The sequence below is a fragment of the Podarcis vaucheri genome, assembly GCF_965113315.1.
Source record: "Podarcis vaucheri genome assembly, chromosome: 4".
NCBI lineage: Eukaryota > Metazoa > Chordata > Lepidosauria > Squamata > Lacertidae > Podarcis > Podarcis vaucheri.
This window is the reverse complement of record NC_138762.1, coordinates 1747544-1774676: the sequence shown is the minus strand read 5'-3', so window position 1 is coordinate 1774676 and position 27133 is coordinate 1747544. Positions and strand designations below refer to the sequence as shown.

Below are 27133 nucleotides of genomic sequence, written 5' to 3'. Positions count from 1 at the left end.
TTGTCTTTGTTCATATTGTTATTATTGTTCATATTGTTATTATTGAGCGAGCCCCAACCCTCCAGGCCTGGGATGGGAGCCCCCACCGGCCTGGGAGGGCAGGAGGATCATATAGGGGGCTCTGGAGGCAGCAGTGGTGACCGGGCTTTGGAAAATAATAATAATAAATTAATAATAATAATGAATTTTATTTGTATCCCACCCTCCCTGGCCAAGGCCGGGCTCAGAGCGGCTAACATCATAAAACATTAAAATACAGTGGTCTGTTAAACATTAAAAGCTTCCCTAAACAGGGCTGCCTTCAGATGTCTTCTAAATTGTTCAGTTCTGTTAATTGATTTTGTGGGAACTTGCAGATTCTGGCTTCACACAATTAACTCAAGGCAGTGTCAATTTACTCTTGGCAGAAAGCCAAGGTCTGCTTGACCTAGAAACTACTTACTCTGATTGGTTAACGACCAGCACTCAACTCTGTTATCTAGGAATGCTAGCACAGTTTGGTGTTAGGTGTGTTAGGAGTTGAAGGAGAAGTGCTGTGTATGGTTATGAGAGAGAGAGAGAAAGAAAGGATTTATTTTGCTTTGTTTCGTATGCAGAAACTCTGCTGGTTTTATTTTTCTCCTTTTAATAAATCCTGTAAATAGTTATTCTGAGTCTAGCTGACTAGTCATTACCACCTCAACTAGCTTCTTCGCTGTGCAGGAAAACTCTGCTACGTTTGGGCTAAAGCCAGTAGGGCTATGCCTGACACTTCAAAGTTCCATGAGGTTATGGGCATTGTGCTGCCAGCTTGAGTTGTGGTGGTATCAGCATCAACGGTGTTGGTTCCAGTAGTTCCAGAAGTTGTTGTTCCTGTCGGTGCAGCAGATGGACACTGGCTGGTTCCTGACTGTTGTGAGCTGGTGACGCAGCGGACAGAAGGACAACAGCTGCAGCGTGTGAGTGCTGGGTGCTGTTGTTCCTGTTTTCTCTCTCGGTGGTCGTGAGTAGCTGGTTCCGGGTTCCAGGGACATCGCTCTCAAGATGGCCTCACAACCAGTTCAGATGGCTTTTGAGCGTCTTAATGACTCTAATTACTTGCTGTGGTCGGAACGCATGCAGGCAGTGCTGCAGAGGGATCGTCTCTGGCAAGTGGTGAGTAAGTTTCCTACGAAGCCTGATGATGAAGACCTCGATAAAGACCAAAGAGCAAGGGCCACAATTGTCTTGGGGCTGGAAGATTCCCAGTTGCCATATGTGAGGGGAATCAAGACAGCTAGAGGTGTGTGGCAAGCACTTAAAGAACTCCATGTGCGTGAGACAGCGGTTTCCAAGCTGTTCATTCGCAAGGCATTGTACAAGGCAATGTTACAGCCTGGGGTTACAATGCAGGAACACCTAAACAGTTTACAGTTAAAGTTTGGCTTCGCAAATGGTGTAAACGGAGGAGCTTATCAGAGTTTGTAGGGCAGCAGTTGAAGAAGGAGCAAAAAGGGTTTTCTTGTGTGTGTGTGTTTCTTGGTGGCTGGTTAGCTGTTTTCCCTGTGTAAAGGTCAGAGGGGGCAGGGTTTCTGTTGAGGCAGGGGATTAGCTGTGGGAGGAGCTTATCAGAGTTTGTAGGGCAGCAGTTGAAGAAGGAGCAAAAAGGGTTTTCTTGTGTGTGTGTGTTTCTTGGTGGCTGATTAGCTGTTTTCCCTGTGTAAAGGTCAGAGGGGGCAGGGTTTCTGTTGAGGCAGGGGATTAGCTGTGGGAGGAGCTTATCAGAGTTTGTAGGGCAGCAGTTATACCCATCTTTTAGATTTAGGGGAGCTAGTCTCAAACGTTTGTTGGGGGAGACCTAGGGTTTTTTTTGGGGGGGGAGTTATTTGTCCTGTCTTCAAGCTTTTTATGATGGAGGACCTCTGTAGCCACCCCCAACAACACGATCTCATGATGGAAGGGGAGGGAACAGCTGCAGTCGCCTGCGATTCCTGCGCAATGTTTGCCATCTTGCCAAAGGTTGCAGGCAGCTTTACCTGCAGCAATTGCATGTTGATTGCCCTCTTAAAAGACAAAGTCCAGCAACTGGAGGAACGTGTAGCTACGCTCCAAAGAATTAGAGAGCTGGAGCTCTTCTTGGAAGCAACAGAGCACACCGTCCCCACCAAGGAGGAGACAGGGGACTCCCCTGAGAAGGAGGCTTGTTCACCAACACAGGAGCCAGATATATGGAGAAACGTGACTCAAAGAAGTAGGAGGCCCAGGGTCCACTCTGATTGTCTAGAAATACACAATCGCTTTGAGGTCCTCTCCCCTAGCATGGAAGACGAAGAGCAGACTCCATTTGAGGATCTCTCCCTCATTACAGTCGATCAGGTATATGAAGACGAGCAGCAAAGTCAGTCCTCAGGGAATGTGCAGGTGACCTTGGAACGGACAGCTCACGGAAGAACCCCGACCAAACCCAAGAGGAGGCGTGTAGTGGTGATAGGGGATTCCCTACTGAGGGGAACAGAAGCAGTGATCTGTGGGCCTGACAAGATGTCTCGGGAAGTGTGCTGTCTCCCCGGGGCTAAGATCCAAGATGTAACTGAACGACTGCAAGGAATCATAAAACCCACTGACAAATACCCCTTCCTCTTGGTTCATGTGGGAACCAATGACACTGCAAGCAATAGCCTCCAGAAGATCAAAAGAGACTACGAGGCTCTCGGCAGGAAATTGAAGCAACTAAATGCACAAATTGTCATCTCGTCTGTCCTCCCAGTTGAACGACGTGGCCCAGGGAGAGAGGGGAAAATAGTGGAAGTGAACAGCTGGCTTCGCAAATGGTGTAAACAGGAACGGTTTGGATTCTTAGATCACGGACTGCAGTTTCTTGAAGATGGACTTCTGGCAAGTGATGGGCTGCACCTCACAACGGTTGGGAGAAATGTTTTTGCCAAAAATCTCAGAAACCTCATCAGGAGGGCTTTAAACTGACTAATGTGGGGGAGGGAGACAATGCTCCTGAAGGTAGGAGTCTATCAATTAATGAAGATGATCATCCAAATGTCATAGACCAAATGGAGCAAACAGCACGCGGACCTAGTGGTGGGAGGAAAAAATCCTTAAATAAGAGACATGGGGGAATGATTAATGGACTTCAATGTCTGTACACTAATGCGCAAAGCATGGGAAATAAACAAGATGAGCTTGAGCTCTTGGTACAGCAAACTTAATATGACATAATAGGCATCACTGAAACCTGGTGGGATAAGTCCCACGATTGGAATGTAATAATGGGGGGATACAATCTATTTCAGAGAAACAGACCAGACAAGAAAGGAGGAGGAGTGGCGTTATATGTCAGGGATGTGTATACCTGTGAAGAGATCAAAGGTTTAGAACCTCAAAGCCAAAGTGAGAGCATTTGGGTCAAAATTAAGGGAGAGAAGAATAACAGAGACCTCATTGTGGGAGTTTACTATAGATCCCCAAGCCAAACGGAGGACATAGATGATGCCTTCCTGGAACAGATGGCCAAGCATGCAAAAGGAAGGGAGATAGTAGTAATGGGGGACTTCAATTACCCGGATATTTGTTGGACGTCAAACTCAGCCAAGAGCATAAGGTCAAACAGATTCCTCACTGGCCTTGCAGACAACTTCATTGTCCAGAAAGTGGGAGAAGCAACAAGAGGAACAGCCATTTTAGATCTGGTCCTAACCAATGTTGATGACCTGGTTAGTGGGGTAGATGTGGAAGGATCATTAGGCGCGAGTGATCATGCTCTTCTGAAGTTTACTATACAGCGGAAAGGAGCAGCCAAGCATACTAGGACTCAATTTCTTGACTTTAAGAAAGCCGACTTCATAAAACTTAGGGAAGTGCTGGGTGAGATCCCATGGACAGCAATACTTAAAGGAAAGGGAGTTCATGATGGCTGGGAGTTTGTTAAGAGGGAGATAGTAAAAGCACAACGACAGGCAATACCAATGAGACGGAAACATGAAAGGTGCCTAAAGAAGCCAGGGTGGCTATCTAAAGAACTTTTAACTGAATTAAGATTAAAAAAGGATGTGTACAAAAAATGGAAAAGGGGGGAAACCACCAAAGAGGAATTCAAACAAATAGCCAGCACGTGTAGACACAAAGTCAGAAAAGCTAAATCACAGAATGAACTCAGGCATGCTGGAGGTTAAAAGCAACAAAAAAGGCTTTTATGGGTATGTTCGTAGCGAAAGGAAGAACAAAGAAACAGTGGGGTCACTCAGAGGAGAAGATGGTGAAATGCAAACAGGGGACACAGAAAGGGCTGAACTCCTCAATGCCTTCTTTGCCTCAGTCTTCTCCGATAAAGAAAACAATGCCCGACCTGAAGAATTTGGAGCAAATGATTCAGCAAAGGAAACACAGCCCAGAATAACTAAGGAGATAGTACAAGAATATTTGGCTAGTTTAGATGTATTCAAGTCTCCAGGGCCAGATGAACTGCATCCAAGAGTATTAAAAGAACTGGCAGATGTGATCTCAGAACCACTGGCAGTCATCTTTGAGAATTCCTGGAGAACAGGCGAAGTCCCGGCAGACTGGAGGAGGGCTAATGTTGTCCCTATTTTCAAAAAGGGGAAAAGAGAGGACCCAAATAATTACCGCCCAGTCAGTCTGACATCAATACCAGGGAAGATTCTGGAGCAGATCATTAAGCAAACAGTCTGTGAGCACCTAGAAAGGAATGCTGTGATCACCAATAGTCAGCATGGATTTCTGAAAAATAAGTCATGTCAGACTAACCTGATCTCGTTTTTTGACAGAATTACAAGCCTGGTAGATGAAGGGAACGCAGTGGATGTAGCCTACCTTGATTTCAGCAAGGCATTCGACAAGGTGCCCCATGATATTCTTGTAAAGAAGCTGGTAAAATGCGGTCTTGACTATGCTACCACTCAGTGGATTTGTAACTGGCTGACTGACCGAACCCAAAGGGTGCTCATCAATGGTTCCTCTTCATCCTGGAGAAGAGTGACTAGTGGGGTGCCACAGGGTTCTGTCTTGGGCCCGGTCTTATTCAACATCTTTATCAATGACTTGGATGATGGACTCAAGGGCATCCTGATCAAATTTGCAGATGACACCAAACTGGGAGGGGTGGCTAACACCCCAGAGGACAGGATCACACTTCAAAACGACCTTGACAGATTAGAGAACTGGGCAAAAACAAACAAGATGAATTTTAACAGGGAGAAATGTAAAGTATTGCACTTGGGCAAAAAAAATGAGAGGCACAAATACAAGATGGGTGACACCTGGCTTGAGAGCAGTACATGTGAAAAGGATCTAGGAGTCTTGGTTGACCACAAACTTGACATGAGCCAACAGTGTGACGCGGCAGCTAAAAAAGCCAATGCAATTCTGGGCTGCATCAATAGGAGTATAGCATCTAGATCAAGGGAAGTAATAGTGCCACTGTATTCTGCTCTGGTCAGACCACACCTGGAGTACTGTGTCCAGTTCTGGGCACCACAATTCAAGAGGGACACTGACAAACTGGAACGTGTCCAGAGGAGGGCAACCAAAATGGTCAAAGGCCTGGAAACGATGCCTTATGAGGAACGGCTAAGGGAGCTGGGCATGTTTAGCCTGCAGAAGAGGAGGTTAAGGGGTGATATGATAGCCATGTTCAAATATATAAAAGGATGTCACATAGAGGAGGGAGAAAGGTTGTTTTCTGCTGCTCCAGAGAAGCGGACACGGAGCAATGGATCCAAACTACAAGAAAGAAGATTCCACCTAAACATTAGGAAGAACTTCCTGACAGTAAGAGCTGTTCGACAGTGGAATTTGCTGCCAAGGAGTGTGGTGGAGTCTCCTTCTTTAGAGGTCTTTAAGCAGAGGCTTGACAACCATATGTCAGGAGTGCTCTGATGGTGTTTCCTGCTTGGCAGGGGGTTGGACTCGATGGCCCTTGTGGTCTCTTCCAACTCTATGATTCTATGATTCTATGAATTTATGGTATACTTAGAAAAAACTGTACATAAATAAAGACACTCACAGGACTGATATAAAACTCCTAATGTTTATTGTAAACATTTGGTTAGACCATAAAATGTAATGCTGTAATATAATAAGGATTGTATGTTTAAAGTATAATGCAAAAACCTATTAAGGAATTATAGACATTTATAGAATGTATATATAGTAAACACGCTTAAGTAAGAGCAATATAGAGAAGCCAGAAGAGTGGTGGAGGGAAGTTAATTCGGATAAGATATAGATTTTAAGGAGAATAATATTGCTAAACTGTATTGTGATTAAGATATTTGAAAAAAATCAATAAAAATTGATGAAGAGAAAAAACCACAATCTGCCTTTTCTGGTTTGGAGAAAAGGCAAGAAGGAGTAACACACTAAAACACCTGCGCAATGTTGGGAGATTGAGGACAGAGTAAAGAAAGCCCTTCTTTGGCGCGGCGCAGACTTAAACTATGGAACTCCCTGCCACTTGAATGGCTTGAGAAGAGGAATGGAGGGATTCATGGAGAAGAGGGCTTTCGATGGCCGCTGGCAAGTGTGGTCTGGGACATTTAGCCCCTAGAGGCGAAACCCCCGGCTCTCTTCCCTGCCCCCTCCTGCCCCTCACTGCCCCAGGTGTCCTCCTCTTCCTGCCCCTCCTCTGACATTGCACCCCCACTCTGCTGCCATGTGTGTACAGTTGGCCCTTTATTTTGTTGGGGGAGTCTGCGTATACAAAACCCAAATCTTGCAAAGAACCCCCAGAACTGCCCCTGCGCCCAGCGAGGGAAAGGCTGCTTTCTGGGCTCTGGGAACATTTCCCGAGCCCTGTAAGCAAGAAAAGCTCTCTGGATGGGCAAGTGGAAGCAAAATAATAAGTAAACAGAACCGTGGGCTCCCCCTGTTCTCCATTTATTTACAAATGACCTGCTATCATTGCAGCCCTTCCAGACACTTTTCAGAAGGCAACCGCTGAAGCCCAGGGCCACCCCAAGACATTTTGGCACCTGATGCGAATGACAAAATGGTGCCCCCCCCTCGCTAGGGAAGAAGGGAAGGGGCAAGCCTCTCCGTCAGGAAGAAGGAGGGAATAAAGATCCTCATCAGGATCTGCTGCCCTGCACATCCTGCCACCTGAGGCCCTTGCCTGCCTCACCTTGCCTCTTTGGTGGACCGGCAATGGTTGGTATCTAATCAGAGAACTGTCGAGTTGGAAGGGACCCCTGAGGGTCATTCAGTCCAGCCCCCTGCAGTGCAGGAATCTCAGCTAAAGCATCCATGGCAGATGGCTACCCAAAGCAGCACTTTAACAAGAATTGTACTATCTGACAAGACTATTGATCCATAAAATGAAAGCAATAAACAATGTACTGCAGTCATACAATCAATCAATCAGTAGCTGAAATGGGCTCCACACAGTCACACACACACACACACACACACACAGCCACAAAAACGCAAAATAAATAGCAAAAACAGACAGACACCTCAGTGTAACACTCCAAACAGAAGTGTGGCACTCAAATCGGAAGCGTAACACTCAAAAAGGAGCATGTTCAACTTCTGAAAAAAGTTCGTAAACCACAACACTTCCTTCCGGGTTTGCAGTGTTTGGGTTCCAAGTTGTTTGAGAACCAAGGCGTTTGAGAACCAAGGTACCACTGAATTCTCCCTGTTCTTAATGATCATGATAGCAGCATGGGTTAGATGTGCGAATCCTCTTTTGACCTCTTTGACTGAAGATTCATTTCCCCCGTTTTTGGACATGGTGCAAATCCCCCCCCCCACACACAGGCAAAGCAACTTTACAAGCATCCCTGCATTTATTCCTGCATCGCAAGGGGTTGGACTAGATGGCCCTCGGGGTCCCTTCCAGCTCCACAATTCCTTGATCCCAGGAAAGCCCGGCCAGGCAGCAGGGCAGCAGCTCAGGGCGGGAGACAGGAGGCAACCATCTGTCCGTGGGGCATCCCTCCCTTTGGTGGGGTATCTTCCCTGGGGGAGCCATGGGAGCAGGTGGCCAGGTTCCTCCTCTTCCAGCAGGGGGCCTCCACCTGCTTCAGCTCCTCCCCACCTGCTCCTGGCCAAGGGGGAGGCTGCGGAAGCCAAGAGTCATTATCCGGATGCTGTCCCCAGATGAATCCACAGGGGAAGAGAGCAGAAGGAGCTTTGAGAGCTGGAGAACTGGGGGCTGCAGACTCCCTTGCTTCCTCACCAGCTGGGATGGAGGAGAGGAGAAGTCCTCTGCTCAGTTGCAGCTGGAGACGTCAGAGGATAAACGAGGCCCTGCCCTGCTCCCTCCCCTCCCAGGCAGAAGCTCATCCGTCCAGGAGAAGGAGGAGCTGCCTGGTGAGTCAGTTCTAGCCACTGCTGTATCACTTGGAGAACAAGGAATTTCATTTTGCCCGCAAAGTTAAGCACTAAAACTGAACCAAGGAATGGAAGCTGATTGAACAGTTGAGGATGGTGGGTCTGCTTAACCTGGAGGAGACCGAGAGATGGCATGAGAGCCATCTTCAGGTATCTGAAGGGCCCTCACATGGAAGCTGGAGCAAGCTTGCCTTCTTCTGCTCCGGAAGGGAAGACCCAAATCAACGGATTAAAGTGGCAATAAAGGAGATTCCGACTAAACTTTAGGAAGGGCAAGAGCTGTTTGACAGTGGAACAGACTGGTGGCCTCTCCTTCCTTGGAGGTTTTTAAGCAGAGGTTGGGTGGCCACAAGTCAGGGGTTCTGTAGCTGTGATTCCTGTATTGCGGGGGGCTGGACTCAATGTCTCCACAGGATCCTTTCCATCTCTACAATTCTATGAAATCCAACTTGTGACTCGTCAGGCTGAGGACGGAACGGACTGAGGCTTCTCTTTCCATTCCTCCAACCTGTTCATTCCCTTCGATTCTGCCTCCCTCTCTCAGAAGCTACCCTCTTCCAGACTCTACCTTGGTGGGTTGAGATATCATGGAGACAACCACGACACTCCAGGTTGCTGAACCCGCCTCTGCCAACCAGAGTGCCTTCCACCCGGCTTCGTTCATCCTTCTTGGCATCCCAGGCCTGGAGGCGTATCACGGCTGGATTGCCCTCCTCTTCTGCCTGATGTACATCGCGGCCCTTTGGGGCAACTCTTGCCTGCTGTACATCATCGCCACCGAGCGCAGCCTCCACCAGCCCATGTACCTCTTCCTGGCCCTGCTGGCCCTGGCAGACCTGGCCTTGTCCTCCTCCACTGTGCCCAAAACCCTGAGCGTCCTCCTCTCCCTCTCCAAGGAGATCTCCTTCCAGGCCTGCCTGGCCCAGATGTTCTTCACCCACCTCAGCTTCATCGCAGAGTCCACCATCCTGCTCGCCATGGCCTTTGACCGCTACGTCGCCATCTGCCAACCGCTGCGCTACGCCGCCATCCTCACCCGCCCCGCCATCGTGAGGGTCGGGCTGGCCGCTCTCGCCAGGGGCTTCTGCGTGATGCTCCCCACGGTCTTCCTCCTCCAGAGGCTGCCGTACTGTGGGCACCGGGAGATGCCTCACTCTTACTGCGAACACATGGGCGTCGCTCGCATGGCCTGTGCAGACATCGGCGTCAACATCTGGTACGGCTTGGCGACCACCCTTTTGTCTCCCGGCCTGGACGTGGCCCTCATTGCCGTCTCCTACACTCTGATCCTCAGGGCGGTTTTCCGTCTCCCATCCAAGGATGCCCGCCTCAAGGCCATCGGGACGTGCGGCTCCCACCTGTGCGTCATAGTCTTGTTCTACACCCCTGCCTTCTTCTCTTTCTTTGCCCACCGCTTTAGCCACGGCACCATCCCTCAGCACCTTCTCATTCTCCTGGCCAACATCTACCAGCTCCTCCCTCCTGTCCTGAACCCCGTGGTCTATGCGGTCAAGACCAAATGCATCCGGGAGAGGATGGCTCAGGCCCTTTGGACAGCAGGGAAGGGGTGCTGAGCTTGGGGTGCTGAGCTTGGGGTCCCTGGAAGGGTGGGTGTCTGTTTTGCTTGTTTGTTTTACTCATTCGTTGGAAGCATTGCAGGGAACGGACCAGGGGGTATCCCTTCCAACTCTACAGTTTGGTGATTCTGTGATTCCGTGCCCTCTTCTGCCCCCTAAAATGAGGGAATGGGTTTTGTCTGGAAAATAACAGGAAAGTCTGATGCAGCAGCAGAAAAAAACCAAACCCCAACAACTCAAAGCTATTCTAGGCTGTATCAACAGAAGTCTAGTGTCCAGATCAAGGGAAGTAATATACCTGTTCTATTCTGCCTTGGTCAGACCACACATGGGACACTGTGTCCAGTTCTGGGTACCACAATTTAAGAAGGATCTTGACAAGCTGGAACATGTGCAGAGGAGGGTGACCACAATGATCAAGGGTCTGGGAACTAAGCCTTATGAAGAACGGTTGAAGGAGCTGGGTATGTTTAGTTTGGAAAAGAGGAAACTGAGAGGAGACACGATAGCCACCTTCAAATATCTGATGGGCTGCCAGGTGAAGATGAGGTGTTGGGCACTGTGTTCAGTTTAGAAGGTGTGCAGTGGAGGACAACCAAGATGACTGAGGGTCTGGAAACCAAGTCTTATGAAGAACTTCTCAAGAAGCTGTGCATGTTTAGTCTGGAGGTGAGAGAATGGCCATTTTCTTAAGGGCTTTTGCATGGAACATGGAGCAAGTTTGTGTTCTCCTTGGACGGTAGGACTTAAACCCATGACTTCAAGTTGCAAGAAATGAGATTCTGACACCAGGAAGAATTTCTGTTGGTAAGAGCCATTTGACGGTTTAACAAATTCCCCTGGGAGGTTGTGGACTCTCCTTCCTTTGAAGTTTCTAAGCAGAGGTTGGATGGTCATTTGTCTTGGGTGCTTTAGCTGAGATTCTGGCATTGCAGGGGGCTGGACTAGATGACCCTTGGCATCCCTTCCAACTCTAGAATCCAATGATTCTATGATTTCTTTTGCTGCTTTCTCCCACCTCAGACTCTTACTGCTGAGTGTTGAGAGATGGGTATTGGGGGTGGTATCCTTGGAAACTCTGAATCAATGAATCCCCACATTTTGTCCTGGGGTAGATAAGCCCAAAGAGGAGGTCTGGGTATGGGGTAGTCCTTAGAGTGTCAGACTAGGCCCAGAATTCCCATTCTTGAGCACCCCTCATTTCTCTCAGCTCAACCTCGCTCACCAGGTTGTTGTGAGGCCAAAAGGGGGTGGGGAAAAGATGCCTGCATGCAGCCCTGAGCAATTGGGAGGAAAATGTCACTTGTGTGTGTGTAAGAGAGAGAGAGAGATAAGGGCTTTATCTGAGCATTTGGGTCTAGTTCAAAGCAGAGCTTCTGGAAAGGGGGGAAAGCATTTTGGTGAATGGGAAGAACTCGGAGACGGCTCTTTTGTCATGAATGTGTCTGTTGTAGGGGAATTAGAGATTAAAACACATGAGGATGCTTGGCCAGAGGAAGAAATGGCAAGAAGAAGAAGAAGAAGAAGAAGAAGAAGAAGAAGAAGAAGAGTTGTTTGGATTTGATATCCCGCTTTATCACTACCCGAAGGAGTCTCAAAGCGGCTAACATTCTCCTTTCCCTTCCTCCCCCACAACAAACACTCTGTGAGGTGAGTGGGGCTGAGAGACTTCAGAGAAGCGTGACTGGCTCAAGGTGACCCAGCAGCTGCATGTGGAAGAGCGGAGACGCGAACCCGGTTCCCCAGATTAGGAGTCTACCGCTCTTAACCGCTGCACCACACTGGCTCTCAGCTGACGAGAGCTTGGCATGCTGCTTCTACGGGCGACTCCCAGCGCTTTCTGAAAATGCAGGGAGAGGCCACAGCCCAGGGGCAGCTGGTACTTGCTTGGTTATTTACTCCTGACCTTTATAGTCCACTCTGTGGCCAAAAGGGGTCATGGAATCATAGAAGTCCCTATTTCCACCAGACGGAGAGGTATGTCAGGGCAGGCGGCACTTTGATGCAACAGCCACGTGGCATCCATTAAGAGGGACCGCTGCCCAATCGACTGTTTCTGCCCACTCCCCAGCCTGGTGCCAACGCCATGCAGCCCACAGTGTTTGCGCAACACACAAGTTACGACAGCCGTCCGTGCACTGAGTCCCACGTGCCGAGTTACTAGCAGAGCAGGTTGGGTTTGCAAGAGCCAAGAGATCCAGAAACTTAATCGTAGAATCATAAGAGGTGGAAGGGACTGCCAGGGGTCATCTAGTCCAGCCCCCTGCAATGCAAGAATCTCAGCTAAAGCATCCCTAGCAGTTGGCCATCCAACCTCTGTTTAAAAACCTCTGAGGAAGAAGAGTCCACAATTTCTCGAGGAAGACCATTCCACTGTCAAATGGCTCTTTGTGGCTGCTTATGACATGAAGACCGCCATAAACAGATTTGCCCTCTGTTGCAGACCCCCCCCCAATCATTCAGTTTGTACAAACACAACACACACACACACACAACATATGCAACATTTCTGTTATAAATTCATAGTAAATCAACCGTACATCGGATTTACACTGGTCCACGTTTATTTTGCTCCATGAAGGAAGGACTATTAAAGGGGGACGGTTTGATAGAGGATGGCCATAATCCCTTAAGCGTACCAACACATACTCAGGAGCCCTGCCCAGTTGGCATGACAACCTGGGTGGTCCCAGACAGAAGACCATCAAAGTCACAAAGGACTTGCATATGGGAGTGGATTCAACACGGACTGGAACAAAGGACAATGATCAGATCTTCCCTCTGGGGGCAGGAAACTGCCAACTCCCCTTTGTCTCCTGGAAGTGACTCATGGGGAGGGGGAAAGGAGGAACCAGCCAGGTGACAGGACACTCAGGTTACTGTCACAACTCCTCCCTCAACCCCTCCTTTTTGTGATGTGTCAATGATGTCATGATGTAGTTGTGATGTAGTTCTAGGGGTGTAGCTTGGGGGATTAGTAGCTAATAAAAGTTGGGGTCTTTTTTGTTCTGGGCTTCCATCTTGTTCCACCTGGTGGCAGGTGGGAGTCCTGTCGCAACAGTCTTCAATAAAGACCAAGCCTACTGGCTTCTGTTTTGCTCTGGTATTCCTGGCTGTCCTTGGTTTTTTTTTTGTCCAAGGGAGCCCTCGGATTTCTCCGTTAACAGCTCCATACTTCCCACCAGGCATCAGCAGGGTTGAAACACAGTCAGCAGCAAAGCGAAAGGAAATCAGCCCTCAGTCTTGATGAGCAACATGTGGATATTTTCACCCCCTCCCATTGCGAGAATCTCCTGACTTGATGTTTTCAGAAAGGAGGAGGTGGAAACTGCTCTTCGCTTCTTCCACTCCTGCCTGACTCTGTGGGAGTCTGTGTGTTATCTCTGTATTGATTAGATGGCTGAATGAGAGCTGTAACACTCATGCAGTCCAGTTACCTCTTTTAGTTTTTAGTTTGCAGTAGCTTTTAGAAAATAAAGACGTTATGCTTCACAGCAATCTTCCGTGTTGTTCATGCTCTGCTGAGTTTGGTGCTCACAATGGACAGTTGTGAGTCCAGTGCACTTAGACCTGCTTTCCAGGAGTGGAAGGTCTCTGGAAGTGCTCCTCAGTCACCTAGCCCAGTTGGGGCAGAAGAAGTTATTGAGCCCAGTCGTTGGCACCGGCTCAAAGGCGTACTGACACAACACACGATGTAGGCAGATTACTTATTTGCCCATCCTTAAGCTGTGTGAGCTCCCGTTGCACGGTCCCAGCTCCTGCCAACCTAGCAGTTCGAAAGCATGCCAAAACGTGCAAGTAGATAAACAGGTATCTGGGAGCTTGCTTGTTTTCTCCTGCTCTGCAGGGTAGGACTCGAACCCCTAGCTTCAAGTTCCAAAAAAGGAGATTCCGGCTAAACAACAGGGAAAACATTCTGACAGTGTTTGACAGTGGAACAGACTCCCTCGGGAGGTTATGGACTCTCCCACCTTGGAGGTTTTGAAGCAGAGGTCGGATGGTCCTCTGCCATGGATGCTTTAGCTGAGATTCCTGCAGTTCAAGGGGATGGACGTCACTAGAGGACCCTTGGGTCCCTTCCAACTCTACAGTTCTATGATTCTATATCCCAGTTTGATCACCGAGATAATCCAGAGGAGCACAGTAAATTGTCCCCCGTGGTGCAGATGACCCAAACTGGCCTCAACCAGAATTTGGGCATTTAGTGTCCCTGCTCCCATACGGTGGGAAATGTTTCCAGGAGAGATTCAGGAGGCAACCTCACTCCCCTTTAAAATTAAACTAAATGAATAAAACACTCTGAGACGCAGGGCCAAATCTCATTTAGTATTTTTTGCTGGCAATTTAAGTTATTTTTCAGTGGAAAACAGGTTTGTGTTTTTTTACATATTATATCTAGGACAGTTTACAAGTCAACATATGTAGCATAACCTTTATCATTTATACAGTGATGAAAATAATATAAAATAATACCAATACCATAATGCAACAGTGCATGTTCTCTGGGAATTTATGATTCCAAAACATAATAAAAAAATGACTATTATTCAATAGATGATGTTTGCTGATTATTTTTTCTTTCCTGTGATAGTAGGAAATGTTACTACATTCCAGATTCTTTCAAACCAAAGACTGAAGTTGCTGTGCCTCTGTGAGAGCTATTTTTGCTGCAAACAGTACAGTATTAATTTATCAAATGTATAACAAACTAACAAAATATTCCAACAATTTTAAGAAAGAAAGAAGGAACGAGGGGGGAGGGGAGAGACCCAAACAAACTCCGTCATGTAATTCATCATCTTCACTTTTGGCTTTCTGGCTCCTCTTGAAGAATGAGAACGGTCAGGCTGAGCTGGGAGAAGCCCTTCATCTCCCAGATGTCCTCTGACCCTAATGGCAGCCAGGGTGAGACCTTCAGAGGAATGTTTGGCAGAATCCTTCCACGGCCTTTCAAGAAAGACCCAAGCAGTAGACTTCTGTCATTTGTTCCCTGTGCCATATGAACACCCTTGAAATCATCTCGGGTGGCTTCCTGTTTGCATGGCTCTAGACCAGCCTGGGCCAACCTGCTGCAGCCCTCCATATCTTTTTGTACAATAGCCCCCATCATGCTGACTGTGGCTGATGGGAGTTGTAGTCATAAACAGCTTCAGGGTACCAGGTGTGCAATGTCTGCTCTAGGTGGTTCTGCTAAATCTGGCACACAGACAGATCGGTCACTTGGCTCTGCTCCTAGCCACAGCTTTCCCTGGGACCAAATGAGCCCATTTCCTCCTGAGCAGCTTCCAAAGGCTGTCCTGGATCTCCTTAGTCCTCATGCCATAAATGATGGGGTTGAGGATCCAGGGAAGAAACAGGTATATTGCGCTGAGCAGATTGTGGACATCCTGGCTGGCTGACCTAGCTAAGCGGAAGACAAGAGAGGAGACAAGGCTGCAAGAGTAGACCGTAAGGATGACCATGAGGTGGGTGCCACAGGTGTGGAAGGCCTTGTGTCGGGTGTGGCCAGAGCTCATCTGCATGGATACCTGGAGGATGCAGCCATAAGAAGCCAGGAGGAAACAAAAGTCAAAGATGATGGTGATGGTTCTTGCTGCCAGGCCTACAACCTTGTTCCTGGAGATGTCACCACAGGACAACTTCATGAGGGCCATGTGCTCACAGGCAAAATGCCCAATGATGTTGGACCGGCAAAACCTCACCTGGGAGGCCAGGATTACCACTGGGCCCACTACAGCCAGACTCCGGGCAAGAGCGACCAGTGTCAGTATCACCAGCAGCTTCTTCGTCATGATGTCTGTGTAATGCAGAGGGTGGCAAATGGCCACATACCTGTCCAAAGCCATCAGGAGGAGAACATTGCAGTCCAACATGAGGACAAAGTAGATGAAGAACATCTGGACCAGGCACTCCGTCAGGGAGATGTGGCTGACTCCGAGAAGGAAGCTGAGGAGCATCTTGGGAAGGATGATTGTGGAGCCACAGAGGTTGACTGCGAAGAACAAAGCAATCAGGACATACATGGGCGAATGGAGACTGTGATCTGTCCTCACAGTGTGGATCAGGATGGAGTTCCCTGCAACAATCATGAAGTAAAGACAGAAGAAAGGGATGGCGAGGAGATATCTGGACTCTTGGAGGCCTGGGAAGGGGAGCAAAAGGAATTCTGTGTAGGAGACGTTGGCTGTTCCGTTCTGATCCCCTCCAGCCATCTTGGCGATGATTGGAGATAACAATCCTTAGATCTGAAAAGAGGGAAGAGAGGAACATTTCACTCGTTAATTTACAATTTGTGGGTAGTATGGCAGCAGTGACCATTCCTAGACTGGGAGAGCTTCACCACAGTAGTTCAAACACTGGCAACTTTAAGACTGGATCAGTGCAACAGATTCTATATGGAGCTCCCCTTGTGCTCGATTCAGAAGGTTCAGTTTGTGCAGAATGCTGCGGCACAATTGCTTACAGAGTGAGACCCTGTCACCTTTTAGCCCCTCTGCTCAGAGATCTACACTGGCTGCCAATTGGTTACAAGACCAAGTTCCAGGTGTTACTATCAGTACTTAAAGACCTTTCCAGTTTAGGACCTGTTTGCTTCTGGATTTGCCTTACCGCGTAGGAATCTACTTACTACCTCTTCTGCAGCCCCTTTGCCTTTTGAGTATTTTTAAAAGATCTGTCTTTTGTTAATCATTTTACTGCTTTTTTTGGTAACCTGCTTAGAGGTTTTATTACAGTCAAGCAGTTTGTTAATGCTGTGAAAGGAATAGGGGGGATATTTCATCCGTTAGGAGCACATGAAGTTGCTTGGTCCCTCTACCTCAATATTGCCCACACTGACTCAGGGGCGAACGAAGTCTAACCGATATCCAGGACGGTGCAAACCGCTGGCTGCACACGTGTTGCGCCGCTACGTACAATGCATGTGTGGTGTCACTATATAGGGCACATGTGTGGCATTGCTACGTACAGCGCATGCGTGCAACACCGCGCATGTGTTGTACATAGAGGTTTGCTGCCGGTGCCACCAGAACACCCTACAGACGGTGGCGGGATCCTCTGATCGTGGCTGCAGCCGCGAATGGAGGATCCTCCATATGCGACTGCGGCATATAGAAATAAAAGATACTAGAAATAAAAGGCAAGATGGCACCACAATGAAAGGGGAGGGACGGTCTCTTGCGGGTAAAAGGGATCATTCCCAAGCAGCCAAAAAAGGAGAGAGGTAGGCTTGAACTCAGGATCAGTCCCCATCTGTAAAAAAAGGAGCAGCAGCCTGAGGCAGTTCCAGACAGTTGCAATTTTCAAGTGGGGTTTAATTAAATACTGGCAAATTCAGGTTGTGTAGTTAAAGGTGGTTCGGCTCTCTTGTGCAGCAAACCCAGTTCCCCGCAAAATAACCAGACTTTTTGTGGTGAGGAGAGTGACAGGAACATGCCTTGGAGAGAGAGAGGCGGGCGGGAGGCGGGTAGCAATTGCTTGTAAGGACCAAAGATGCTATCTGTCTTTGCTAACACCAGTTCTGCTTATCACCAGATGCAGTTTGACACATGAGTTCCCCCCATCTTGTGTAGGCATACTACATTATATTGTTCTGCCCACCCAAACCTCCTCGAGCTGCAAGTGAATCATAGAATCATAGAAGAGTTGGAAGAGACCACAAGGGCCATCGAGTCCAACCCCCTGCCAAGCAGGAAACACCATCAGAGCACTCCTGACATATGGTTGTCAAGCCTCTGCTTAAAGACCTCCAAAGGAGGAGACTCCACCACACTCCTTGGCAGCAAATTCCACTGTCGAACAGCTCTTACTGTCAGGAAGTTCTTCCTAATGTTTAGGTGGAATCTTCTTTCTTGTAGTTTGGATCCATTGCTCCGTGTCCGCTTCTCTGGAGCAGCAGAAAACAACCTTTCTCCCTCCTCTAGGTGACATCCTTTTATATATTTGAACATGGCTATCATATCACCCCTTAACCTCCTCTTCTCCAGGCTAAACATGCCCAGCTCCCTTAGCCGTTCAAGTGAGATTCTGGGGGTTCCAGGCACTCACTCAGGGGTTGTGTTTCCTTTGGGGAACAAGCATAGCAGAACCTGATATGTGGCTTATTCACACAAATATACAGCCTATACCTATATGGAGAAAGTGCAGAGCACTCACATTCCAAGAGCGTCCCGTTCCTCCCATGGCTGCAGCCTCAGATGCCAAGAGACACCAAACATCATGTCTGACTCTCTCTGCAGCATAAAACTGCCGGCCTCATGCTCTGCTCCCTCCTGCCCACCCACCTTGCAAAAGTGACCCCCCCCCCCGTTCACATGCCTCCTTGCCCACTGCAGTCCTGTCTCTCCCTCCTGAAATTCTGGCCTTTTCTCTCTGCTATCTCTCCGCTCAAGGAGGGGCTAGAGCATGTGACTCTCAATCTCAGGGTTGTGGCTGTGAGTCCCAGGCTGGGCAAGACTTCTGCATTGCAGGGGATGGAATTAGATGGTCCTTGTGGTCAATTCTATGATTCCATTGAAGTGTGGACAAAATAGACTCTTAAAACACTTAAGAAGTCAACCCAGGAGGCAGATAGCCATTGACAGGAAGGAAGTGGAGCAACATCCCTAGGCAAGCTCACTTCCCTCCCCTCTTTTTTCTCCACAGCTTTCCTCCTTACATCTTCCTCCAGATTCTTCCCTAAATCCACATCAGATCAACTCTTCTTGAAAGAGGGTGCCCAGAATAGAATGTGGGCTTTCCAGACTCTGTCCAGCTTTGAGCCTTGTAAGTCTTGCATAAGGCAACCTGGATAATGTTGCACCTAAAATAGCAGCCCAGCATCCTAGTTTGACTCAGCCACGTTCCTTACCTTGTCCTCTTTCATTTCAGCATCCTCCTTTAGGGATAGATGCTGCAGTTTTACCTACCTTGATGCGCTGAGAAGCATCCAAGGGCACAGCAGGGTCTGAAGGATGCTGTTGAGCCCGACAGGATTAAGTAAGCTCAGCTCTGTTCTCAGAGGAGTCCCTGGCAAGATGGTCCCCTCTTGGGAGCCATAATTGATGGAGTCTGCTTTTGGCCTCCAGTTGGGTTGGGAATTGGCACGGCTCTATCACTCTTGGGTGGAAGATGATGGTCAGGTCATAGATCTGGCATCATGGACCATTTGTAGCTTGATCCAAATATGCACGCCAGTTGTCCAGGCACTACAAATGAAGAAGACACACAAAATTCTACCTCATGCCCTCAGAGCCAAGTTATTCTCGAAGTGGTAATCTTCCTCATGTAGCCAAACCTGCTAGAAGTCATTCTGCAAAGAAACAGAAAAGATGTGGAGGAAATTTAAAGACTATTTACAGAAATATTGCAAAATTAAGGAATGTTAGAATGATGTTGGATTGAAGTTAAGTGGTTTCTAGCGGTAATGGTTTAAAAGAATATGGAAAAATTGGATTTTTAATAGGTAAAAATTTAATGTTATAATATATTAAGATTAAACATCAGGATAATAAGGAGGGAAAGGAATTGCTGAACTAATAAATTGAACTGGAATACAAAAAAGGGAGGTATGAGGAGGTCCGGGAAACAAGTAAATGAAAGATAAGTGATGTAAAGATGGAATTATTTTTAATTGTTTTTTATTTCTTATTTTTTCTTTTTCGTTATATAATATTGTGAAAACTTTAATAAATATTTATTTAAAAAGAGAAACAGAAAAGATGATTGTAACTTTAAGAACTGTTTCTGTGAGTTCTGAGAGTGGTTTTCTAGGCTGATTAGGTACAGCTGGTGATGACTACAAAAGGAGGAGAAGTTGCAGTTTGAATTTGCCTGCAGAGAGAGAACACCCACATGCTTTGTGCTTGTTGTTTTTGTATAGCTGCAATAAAAACTTTGTTTGAGTGATTTACACCGGCCTCATGGTCTCGTGGTTCTGTCGTCTGCCACCAGAAGAAAGACCCCCTCTGACAGGTTATGGGCCCAGTTCTGAGTGGGCAGAGACAGAGCGTGGAAAAGAACCCAGAGACTGGAAGCGACTCAGCGTTTCTCAAGCAGCTGGCTGTGTGAAAGCGTCGGCAGGGAGTGTCTGTTTGAGACCAGGAGCTGAACAATTCTTCAAGCCACGTGTGAGTAAAGACTGAGTGGAAACCTGAAAGCTGGGTGGAGCCATGGCTGGACTTGGAGCTGGAGCTCAAGGGGAAGCTTCAGTAGAGAAACTGGGAGAATCCAATTATATGTCATGGAGTTTACAAATGCAGGCATTTTTAAAGAAAGAACAATGTTGGACTGTTATTGTTAACCCTCCTGTAAAAGATGAGGATGAAGAAGTAGATGACACAGACCAAAGACTGGAGGACAAAGCATATGCCAATCTAATTTTGAGTTTAGAGAAGTCTCAATTATCTCATGTGCGAGACCTTGAAGCAGAAAGAGGCCTGCTGCAACAACTTTGAAAGGCATTTTCGGGACAAAATTGTTCAGATTCAGGTGACATAGTCAGAGCAAATCCAGTGGGGACATCCAGGGCACAGTCTGAGACACCTACAATGGATCATTATCCTTATTATTTGGAAACACATTTCCTTCCCTTTTGAAAATAGTCTAAATAAAGAAGACAGTTTTTAATATTGGTAGTCCTTGCTTGGTGCTTTGAGATTTGTCAGCCAAAGAGCCACTTAATTGTCCCAGGTCCCAGTTGGGTTGGGAGATCCCTCAAGGTCTCTGAAATATGCAGCATAAATACCTCACTGAGAGGCCGAAGCCAACATTTGCTTAGGAGGGGGCATTGCTGTCTTGGTAAGCTGAATGTGCAACCATTCCTAAGGAGGTAGCATTTTGGGCTGTTGTGCCAAGTCAGTGTTCCACAGAGCAAGGCATGCGGCAAGTTGTCCCCTTTGCAACGGTGCAGTGAGCTGGGGTTGTTTCTGACTGTGGAATCTTCCATGCAGTTCTGAGTATGCTGTTGCCACTGCAAAATGCTACCCAGCGCAGCTAACAAGGCTCGCCTTGCTCCTTGCTCTGGGTTCCCTAACATTTCGTTGGGAAATGCCGACTGTCATGCCCCGAGAAAGGTAAGTGCTAAAGGAAGCAGAGGCTGTATTTCCTGACAGGAGGGGAAAGATTGGTGGCCTGGGTAGAAGGAGATAACTGTACCGTGTTGAAGATTTCCAGGAGAGGACAGAGAGGAGTGGAAGAACATTTGAACGCTGGTGGAGAAGAAAGCGTGGTGTATACAGCATGCCTGGATAGATCAGTTGGTTAGAGTGTGGTGCTGATAATGCCAAGGTTGCAGGTTCATTCCCCGTATAGCACAACTGCACATCCCTGCACTACAGGCGTTTGGATTCCTCAGGGTCCCTTCCAACTCTACAATTCTATGATTCTATGATCATTTAGACCAGTCTTTCTCAACCTTGGGACTCTTCCAACTCTCCAATTCCTTGATTCTATGTAGCCACCCACCTGATTTGACAGTTTTTACAATGCAGCTTACTGAACATACCAAAATATTCACTGAGAAGAGAAATACATTTAAATAAGCAGTAATATATGCATATAAATACATAGTTTGAGATGGAGTTTTGAAAAATAAACAGATCTTTATTGTATTTATTACATTTATATACCAATGTGAGATTTATATACCAATATATATATGGTATATAACATATTATATATTGTCAGGGGTTCAGGAGCAGAGACGCAGGAAAGGGAGGAAACAGAGAGCGAGGGGGAGGAACCCGAAGGAAGGATGAGTGATGATGACGACCCGAGATCTCCGAGTCTTTCCAGTGAGTCAGAAGATTCACAGAAGGGAGCGCCAGTGGTCAGAGCAAGGGGGGAACACAGGGGGACACCCCAGGAAGAAGGGACCAGAGGGGAATCAGAGAGCAGCAGCTGGAAGTCGGGACCAACGTTCCCAGCTGGGAGCAGCGGGTAGAAAGGGGACCAGGCATCGGGTTCCGGAGGCTTTCAGCAGGAGGGAGGGCATGAGTCAGGAGTGGTCACGCCCTCATCAGGGAGCGAGGAAACGGTCAAGAGGAAGGTAGAAAGTTGGGCGTGCGCGCCAAGTTCAAATGCAGTGGAAGCTGGCGCAGTAAGCAGCCCGGAGAGGGAGCCAGGTCCCAAAGCCCGCCGCAAGGAGGCAGAAGGGTCCGGGGGGTCGTCGTCAGCGTCAGCGTCAGAAGAGTCTAGAAAGGAGGGGACCCCGGGGGGCAGAGGGACCCAGAGGAGGAAGGAAAGACGCAAGAGGTGGAGCAAGGCTAGGGTATTAAGTTGGTGTGCAGGAGGCGGGGAATCAGACGGAGCTTCGTCGGTCTAACGTATAAGACGTAGAGCTGCACGCTGCAGTTCGGAAATGGAAGTTGTAACTCAATAAAGACTTTTATAAAGTGAACGCTGGCTAGCGTGGTCCTATGTGAGCTGGGATCCGGAAGCAGCTCTGACATATATATATATATATATATATATATATATATATATATATATGCTTTCGTAGATTTTCACGGGTACAGGAATGCAGGTTTTGGTGTCTTCGGGTGTCTTCCCGTGTAAGAGTCGGGGTGTCTGGGCGACGTTTCGACGAGGTCTCACTCGTCATCTTCAGGCTGGTGCTTTCGGCTTCAATATTCTTTATTGTATTCAATAAATTCAATATTCTTTATTGTATTCAATAAATACAATAAAGAAGCCGAAAGCACCAGCCTGAAGATGACGAGTGAGACCTCGTCGAAACGTCGCCCAGACACCCCGACTCTTACACGGGAAGACACCCGAAGACACCAAAACCTGCATATATATATATATATATATATATATATATATATATATATATATATATATATATATATATATATGCTTTCGTAGATTTTCACGGGTACAGGAATGCAGGTTTTGGTGTCTTCGGGTGTCTTCCCGTGTAAGAGTCGGGGTGTCTGGGCGACGTTTCGACGAGGTCTCACTCGTCATCTTCAGGCTGGTGCTTTCGGCTTCAATATTCTTTATTGTATTCAATAAATTCAATATTCTTTATTGTATTCAATAAATACAATAAAGAAGCCGAAAGCACCAGCCTGAAGATGACGAGTGAGACCTCGTCGAAACGTCGCCCAGACACCCCGACTCTTACACGGGAAGACACCCGAAGACACCAAAACCTGCATATATATATATATATATATATATATATATATATATATATATATATGCTTTCGTAGATTTTCACGGGTACAGGAATGCAGGTTTTGGTGTCTTCGGGTGTCTTCCCGTGTAAGAGTCGGGGTGTCTGTGCGACGTTTCGACGAGGTCTCACTCGTCATCTTCAGGCTGGTGCTTTCGGCTTCTTGTTACTGGAACAGAGCAGAGTCTGGTGTTTGAGTTCCTATAAATACTGTTGAGGGGTGTGGTGTATAGCCTCCAACGTTCTGGGCAGAGAGGAAGTTCCTAGATTAGTGTGCCTTTTCTTCTTTTGTTCCTTAATTACTTGAGGGATATCTTGGGTGATTTCATGAGTGATATTCTGAATACCACTGGGTGGGTCATTAAGTGTAGATTAGTTGCTAAAGCTTTCGTGTCTTGACCTCTTGAGCTTGTGAAGAGTTTTTCTGAGAAGATGGCTGTGCTGCATTTAGTTGTGCTCTGGCTTGGCTTCGTGTATAGGGGCGAGCTGTGGTTTTGTGCCTTGTGCCAGCCAGATCTGTGTAGGGATTGCAGGGGGGTGCAGCATCCGGAGGTGCCACTATAGTTTGGCTACTGGATGGAGTCTGTAATATGTCTGTGGAGAGGGTCTGGGTTTGGGTCTGGTGTGGTTGATTGGTGACGGCGTTCTGTGTGCCTCTGGTTCTGGTGTCGGTTTTTGTGGGGAGGGCTAATTTCCAGATGTCTGGCAGGCGGGACGTGTCGTCACGCTTGTTCATGTTGTGAGGGTGTTTCTCTATCTCGATGGCTTCCATGATTATTCTCTTGTGGTGATGTTCCATGTTAAAGAGCAATTTGGAATCTGCAAAATTAATTTCGTGTCCTGTTTCTTTCATGTGTTGGAAAAGAGAGGAAGTTTTTTCTTCTTTTTTGACGGCATTCTTGTGTTCTGCGATACGTGCATTTATTCGTCTGTTTGTTTGTCCAATGTACGTGGCTGGGCAGACTTTGCAGGGTATTTCATAGACCCCTTGGTTTTCCAGCTGGATTTTGTCTTTTGGGTTTCTGAGGATATTGGCTATTTTTTGGTTGGTGCAGAAGGCTGTTTTGATATTGTGTTTATGGAGGATTTTGCTGATTTTGTCTGTAGTGCCCTTGATATAAGGAAGGAGGAGACTTGAAGTCACCAACATCCTCTGCTCCAGCAAACCACCCAGAAGCAATTTACACAAAGAAGAACAGAAAGCACTCACCAACCTGAGGAAAGACAACAACATAATCATTCTCCCAGCAGACAAAGGCAACGCCACTGTTGTGATGAACACATCGGACTACCAAGCAAAACTATCAAATCTACTCCAAGACCCTACCTACCAACCTATAAAAACAGATCCCACCACCTATCTGGAAAAAACCACCAAATCCAAAATAAAAGCCTCTCCTATCAGTGAAGAAATCCAGCTAAGAATCATCCCCAGAGAAAAATCATCCAGATGCCCCAAACTCTACGGTCTCCCCAAGATACACAAAGAAGGAACACCACTCAGACCAATAGTCAGCTCCATAGGCTCACCTCTACAAAATCTCGCTAAATTTCTCGCTAAGCAACTTCAGCCCTATGCAGAATCCATCGCTTCACACGTTACTAACTCCTTCCAGTTCATAGAAACAATAAAGAAACAATACCTACATCCCGATGACCTACTTGTGAGCTTCGATGTTGTATCTCTCTTCACTCAAGTGCCCATTAATGAAGCCTTGACAGCCATTCAAAACAAATACAACCCCCCCAAATACATCCTGGACCTGACCAACCACTGCCTAACCAACACGTACTTCATCCACAATGGACAAAGATACAAACAGATAGAAGGAGCACCTATGGGATCACCCCTCTCACCGGTCATCGCAAATTTGTACATGGAACACTTTGAAACCAATGCTTTAGACAAGTCAGAACACAAACCCAAACTTTGGCTCAGATATGTTGACGACACCTTTGTAATTTGGCCACACGGGAAAGAAAAACTAGATAGCTTCCTCACACATCTCAACAGCCTACACCCCAAAATACAATTCACTATGGAAATAGAAGACAACAACCAACTCCCCTTTCTTGACGTCCTAATCTACAAAAAACCTGATGGCTCCCTAGGACACACTATCTACCGGAAAAAAACACACACCAACCGCTACTTACATGCACAATCACACCACCACCCTGCACAAATAAACTCCGTAGCCAAGACTCTCATCTCCAGAACCAAACGCCTGGCTGACAAAGACCACTTGACAACTGAGTTACAGAATCTCTCAAATGTGTTAATCGCCAATGGATACCAGAAAAACAGGGTTACGAAGCTAATCCAAAAAGAAACACCCCCCAAAAACCAAGACACAGAAGAAAACAATGGCATGGCCCTCCTTCCTTATATCAAGGGCACTACAGACAAAATCAGCAAAATCCTCCATAAACACAATATCAAAACAGCCTTCTGCACCAACCAAAAAATAGCCAATATCCTCAGAAACCCAAAAGACAAAATCCAGCTGGAAAACCAAGGGGTCTATGAAATACCCTGCAAAGTCTGCCCAGCCACGTACATTGGACAAACAAACAGACGAATAAATGCACGTATCGCAGAACACAAGAATGCCGTCAAAAAAGAAGAAAAAACTTCCTCTCTTTTCCAACACATGAAAGAAACAGGACACGAAATTAATTTTGCAGATTCCAAATTGCTCTTTAACATGGAACATCACCACAAGAGAATAATCATGGAAGCCATCGAGATAGAGAAACACCCTCACAACATGAACAAGCGTGACGACACGTCCCGCCTGCCAGACATCTGGAAATTAGCCCTCCCCACAAAAACCGACACCAGAACCAGAGGCACACAGAACGCCGTCACCAATCAACCACACCAGACCCAAACCCAGACCCTCTCCACAGACATATTACAGACTCCATCCAGTAGCCAAACTATAGTGGCACCTCCGGATGCTGCACCCCCCTGCAATCCCTACACAGATCTGGCTGGCACAAGGCACAAAACCACAGCTCGCCCCTATACACGAAGCCAAGCCAGAGCACAACTAAATGCAGCACAGCCATCTTCTCAGAAAAACTCTTCACAAGCTCAAGAGGTCAAGACACGAAAGCTTTAGCAACTAATCTACACTTAATGACCCACCCAGTGGTATTCAGAATATCACTCATGAAATCACCCAAGATATCCCTCAAGTAATTAAGGAACAAAAGAAGAAAAGGCACACTAATCTAGGAACTTCCTCTCTGCCCAGAACGTTGGAGGCTATACACCACACCCCTCAACAGTATTTATAGGAACTCAAACACCAGACTCTGCTCTGTTCCAGTAACAAGAAGCCGAAAGCACCAGCCTGAAGATGACGAGTGAGACCTCGTCGAAACGTCGCACAGACACCCCGACTCTTACACGGGAAGACACCCGAAGACACCAAAACCTGCATATATATATATATATATATAATGGTATATAACAATATATATATGGTATATAACATTTATATACCAATGAGAGCCAATGTGGTGTAATGGTTAAGAGCGTTGGACTCCTAATCTGGTGAACCGGGTTTGCGTCTCCACTCCTCCACCTGCAGCTGCTGGGTGACCTTGGGCCAGTCACACTTCTCTGAAGTCTCGCAGCCCCACTCGCCTCACAGAGTGTTTGTTGTGGGGGAGGAAGGGAAAGGAGAATGTTAGCCGCTTTGAGACTCCTTAAAGGGAGTGAAAGGCGGGATATCAAATCCAAGCTCTTCTACCACTTTTATCTTCCAAGGATCTCGAAGCGGCTTCCATGGTTCTTCCCCCTCTCCCCCCATTTCATCCTCACAACAACCCTGTGAGGTAGGTTAGGCGAAGAGATGGGGCCTGACCCAAGTGAGCTTCATGACCGAGTGGGGATGAATGTGGAAGTGAAATGGAATCATGGGTAAAAACATGTGAAAGTGTCAAAGATGGACTGAGATACTCAGGTCTGCCAATTCTAATCTGGAGATTTTCCTAGAGGAAGAGACTGTATGAAGCAGACTCCCAGGTGTTCTCCGAAAGAGCAGACTTGGGTGTCCAAAAC

General features: G+C 47.2%; 2 protein-coding genes across 2 annotated transcripts; one reads left to right on the top strand and one right to left on the bottom strand.

Moving 5' to 3' along the window:
• Positions 1-8909: 8909 nt before the first annotated feature.
• On the top strand, positions 8910-9896 carry LOC309531591 (olfactory receptor 52B2-like; the record flags this gene model as incomplete). Its single annotated transcript, XM_082221181.1, has 1 exon — positions 8910-9896. The coding sequence occupies one exon, from the start codon at positions 8910-8912 to the stop codon at positions 9894-9896; it is 987 nt and encodes a 328-aa protein (XP_082077307.1).
• Positions 9897-15063: 5167 nt separating this feature from the next.
• LOC309530499 (olfactory receptor 52K1-like) lies at positions 15064-16111 on the bottom strand (the record flags this gene model as incomplete). The annotated part of the gene is made up of 1 exon (XM_082219524.1): positions 15064-16111. The coding sequence occupies one exon, from the start codon at positions 16109-16111 to the stop codon at positions 15116-15118; it is 996 nt and encodes a 331-aa protein (XP_082075650.1). The 3' UTR covers positions 15064-15115.
• Between the last annotated feature and the right edge of the window lie 11022 nt (positions 16112-27133).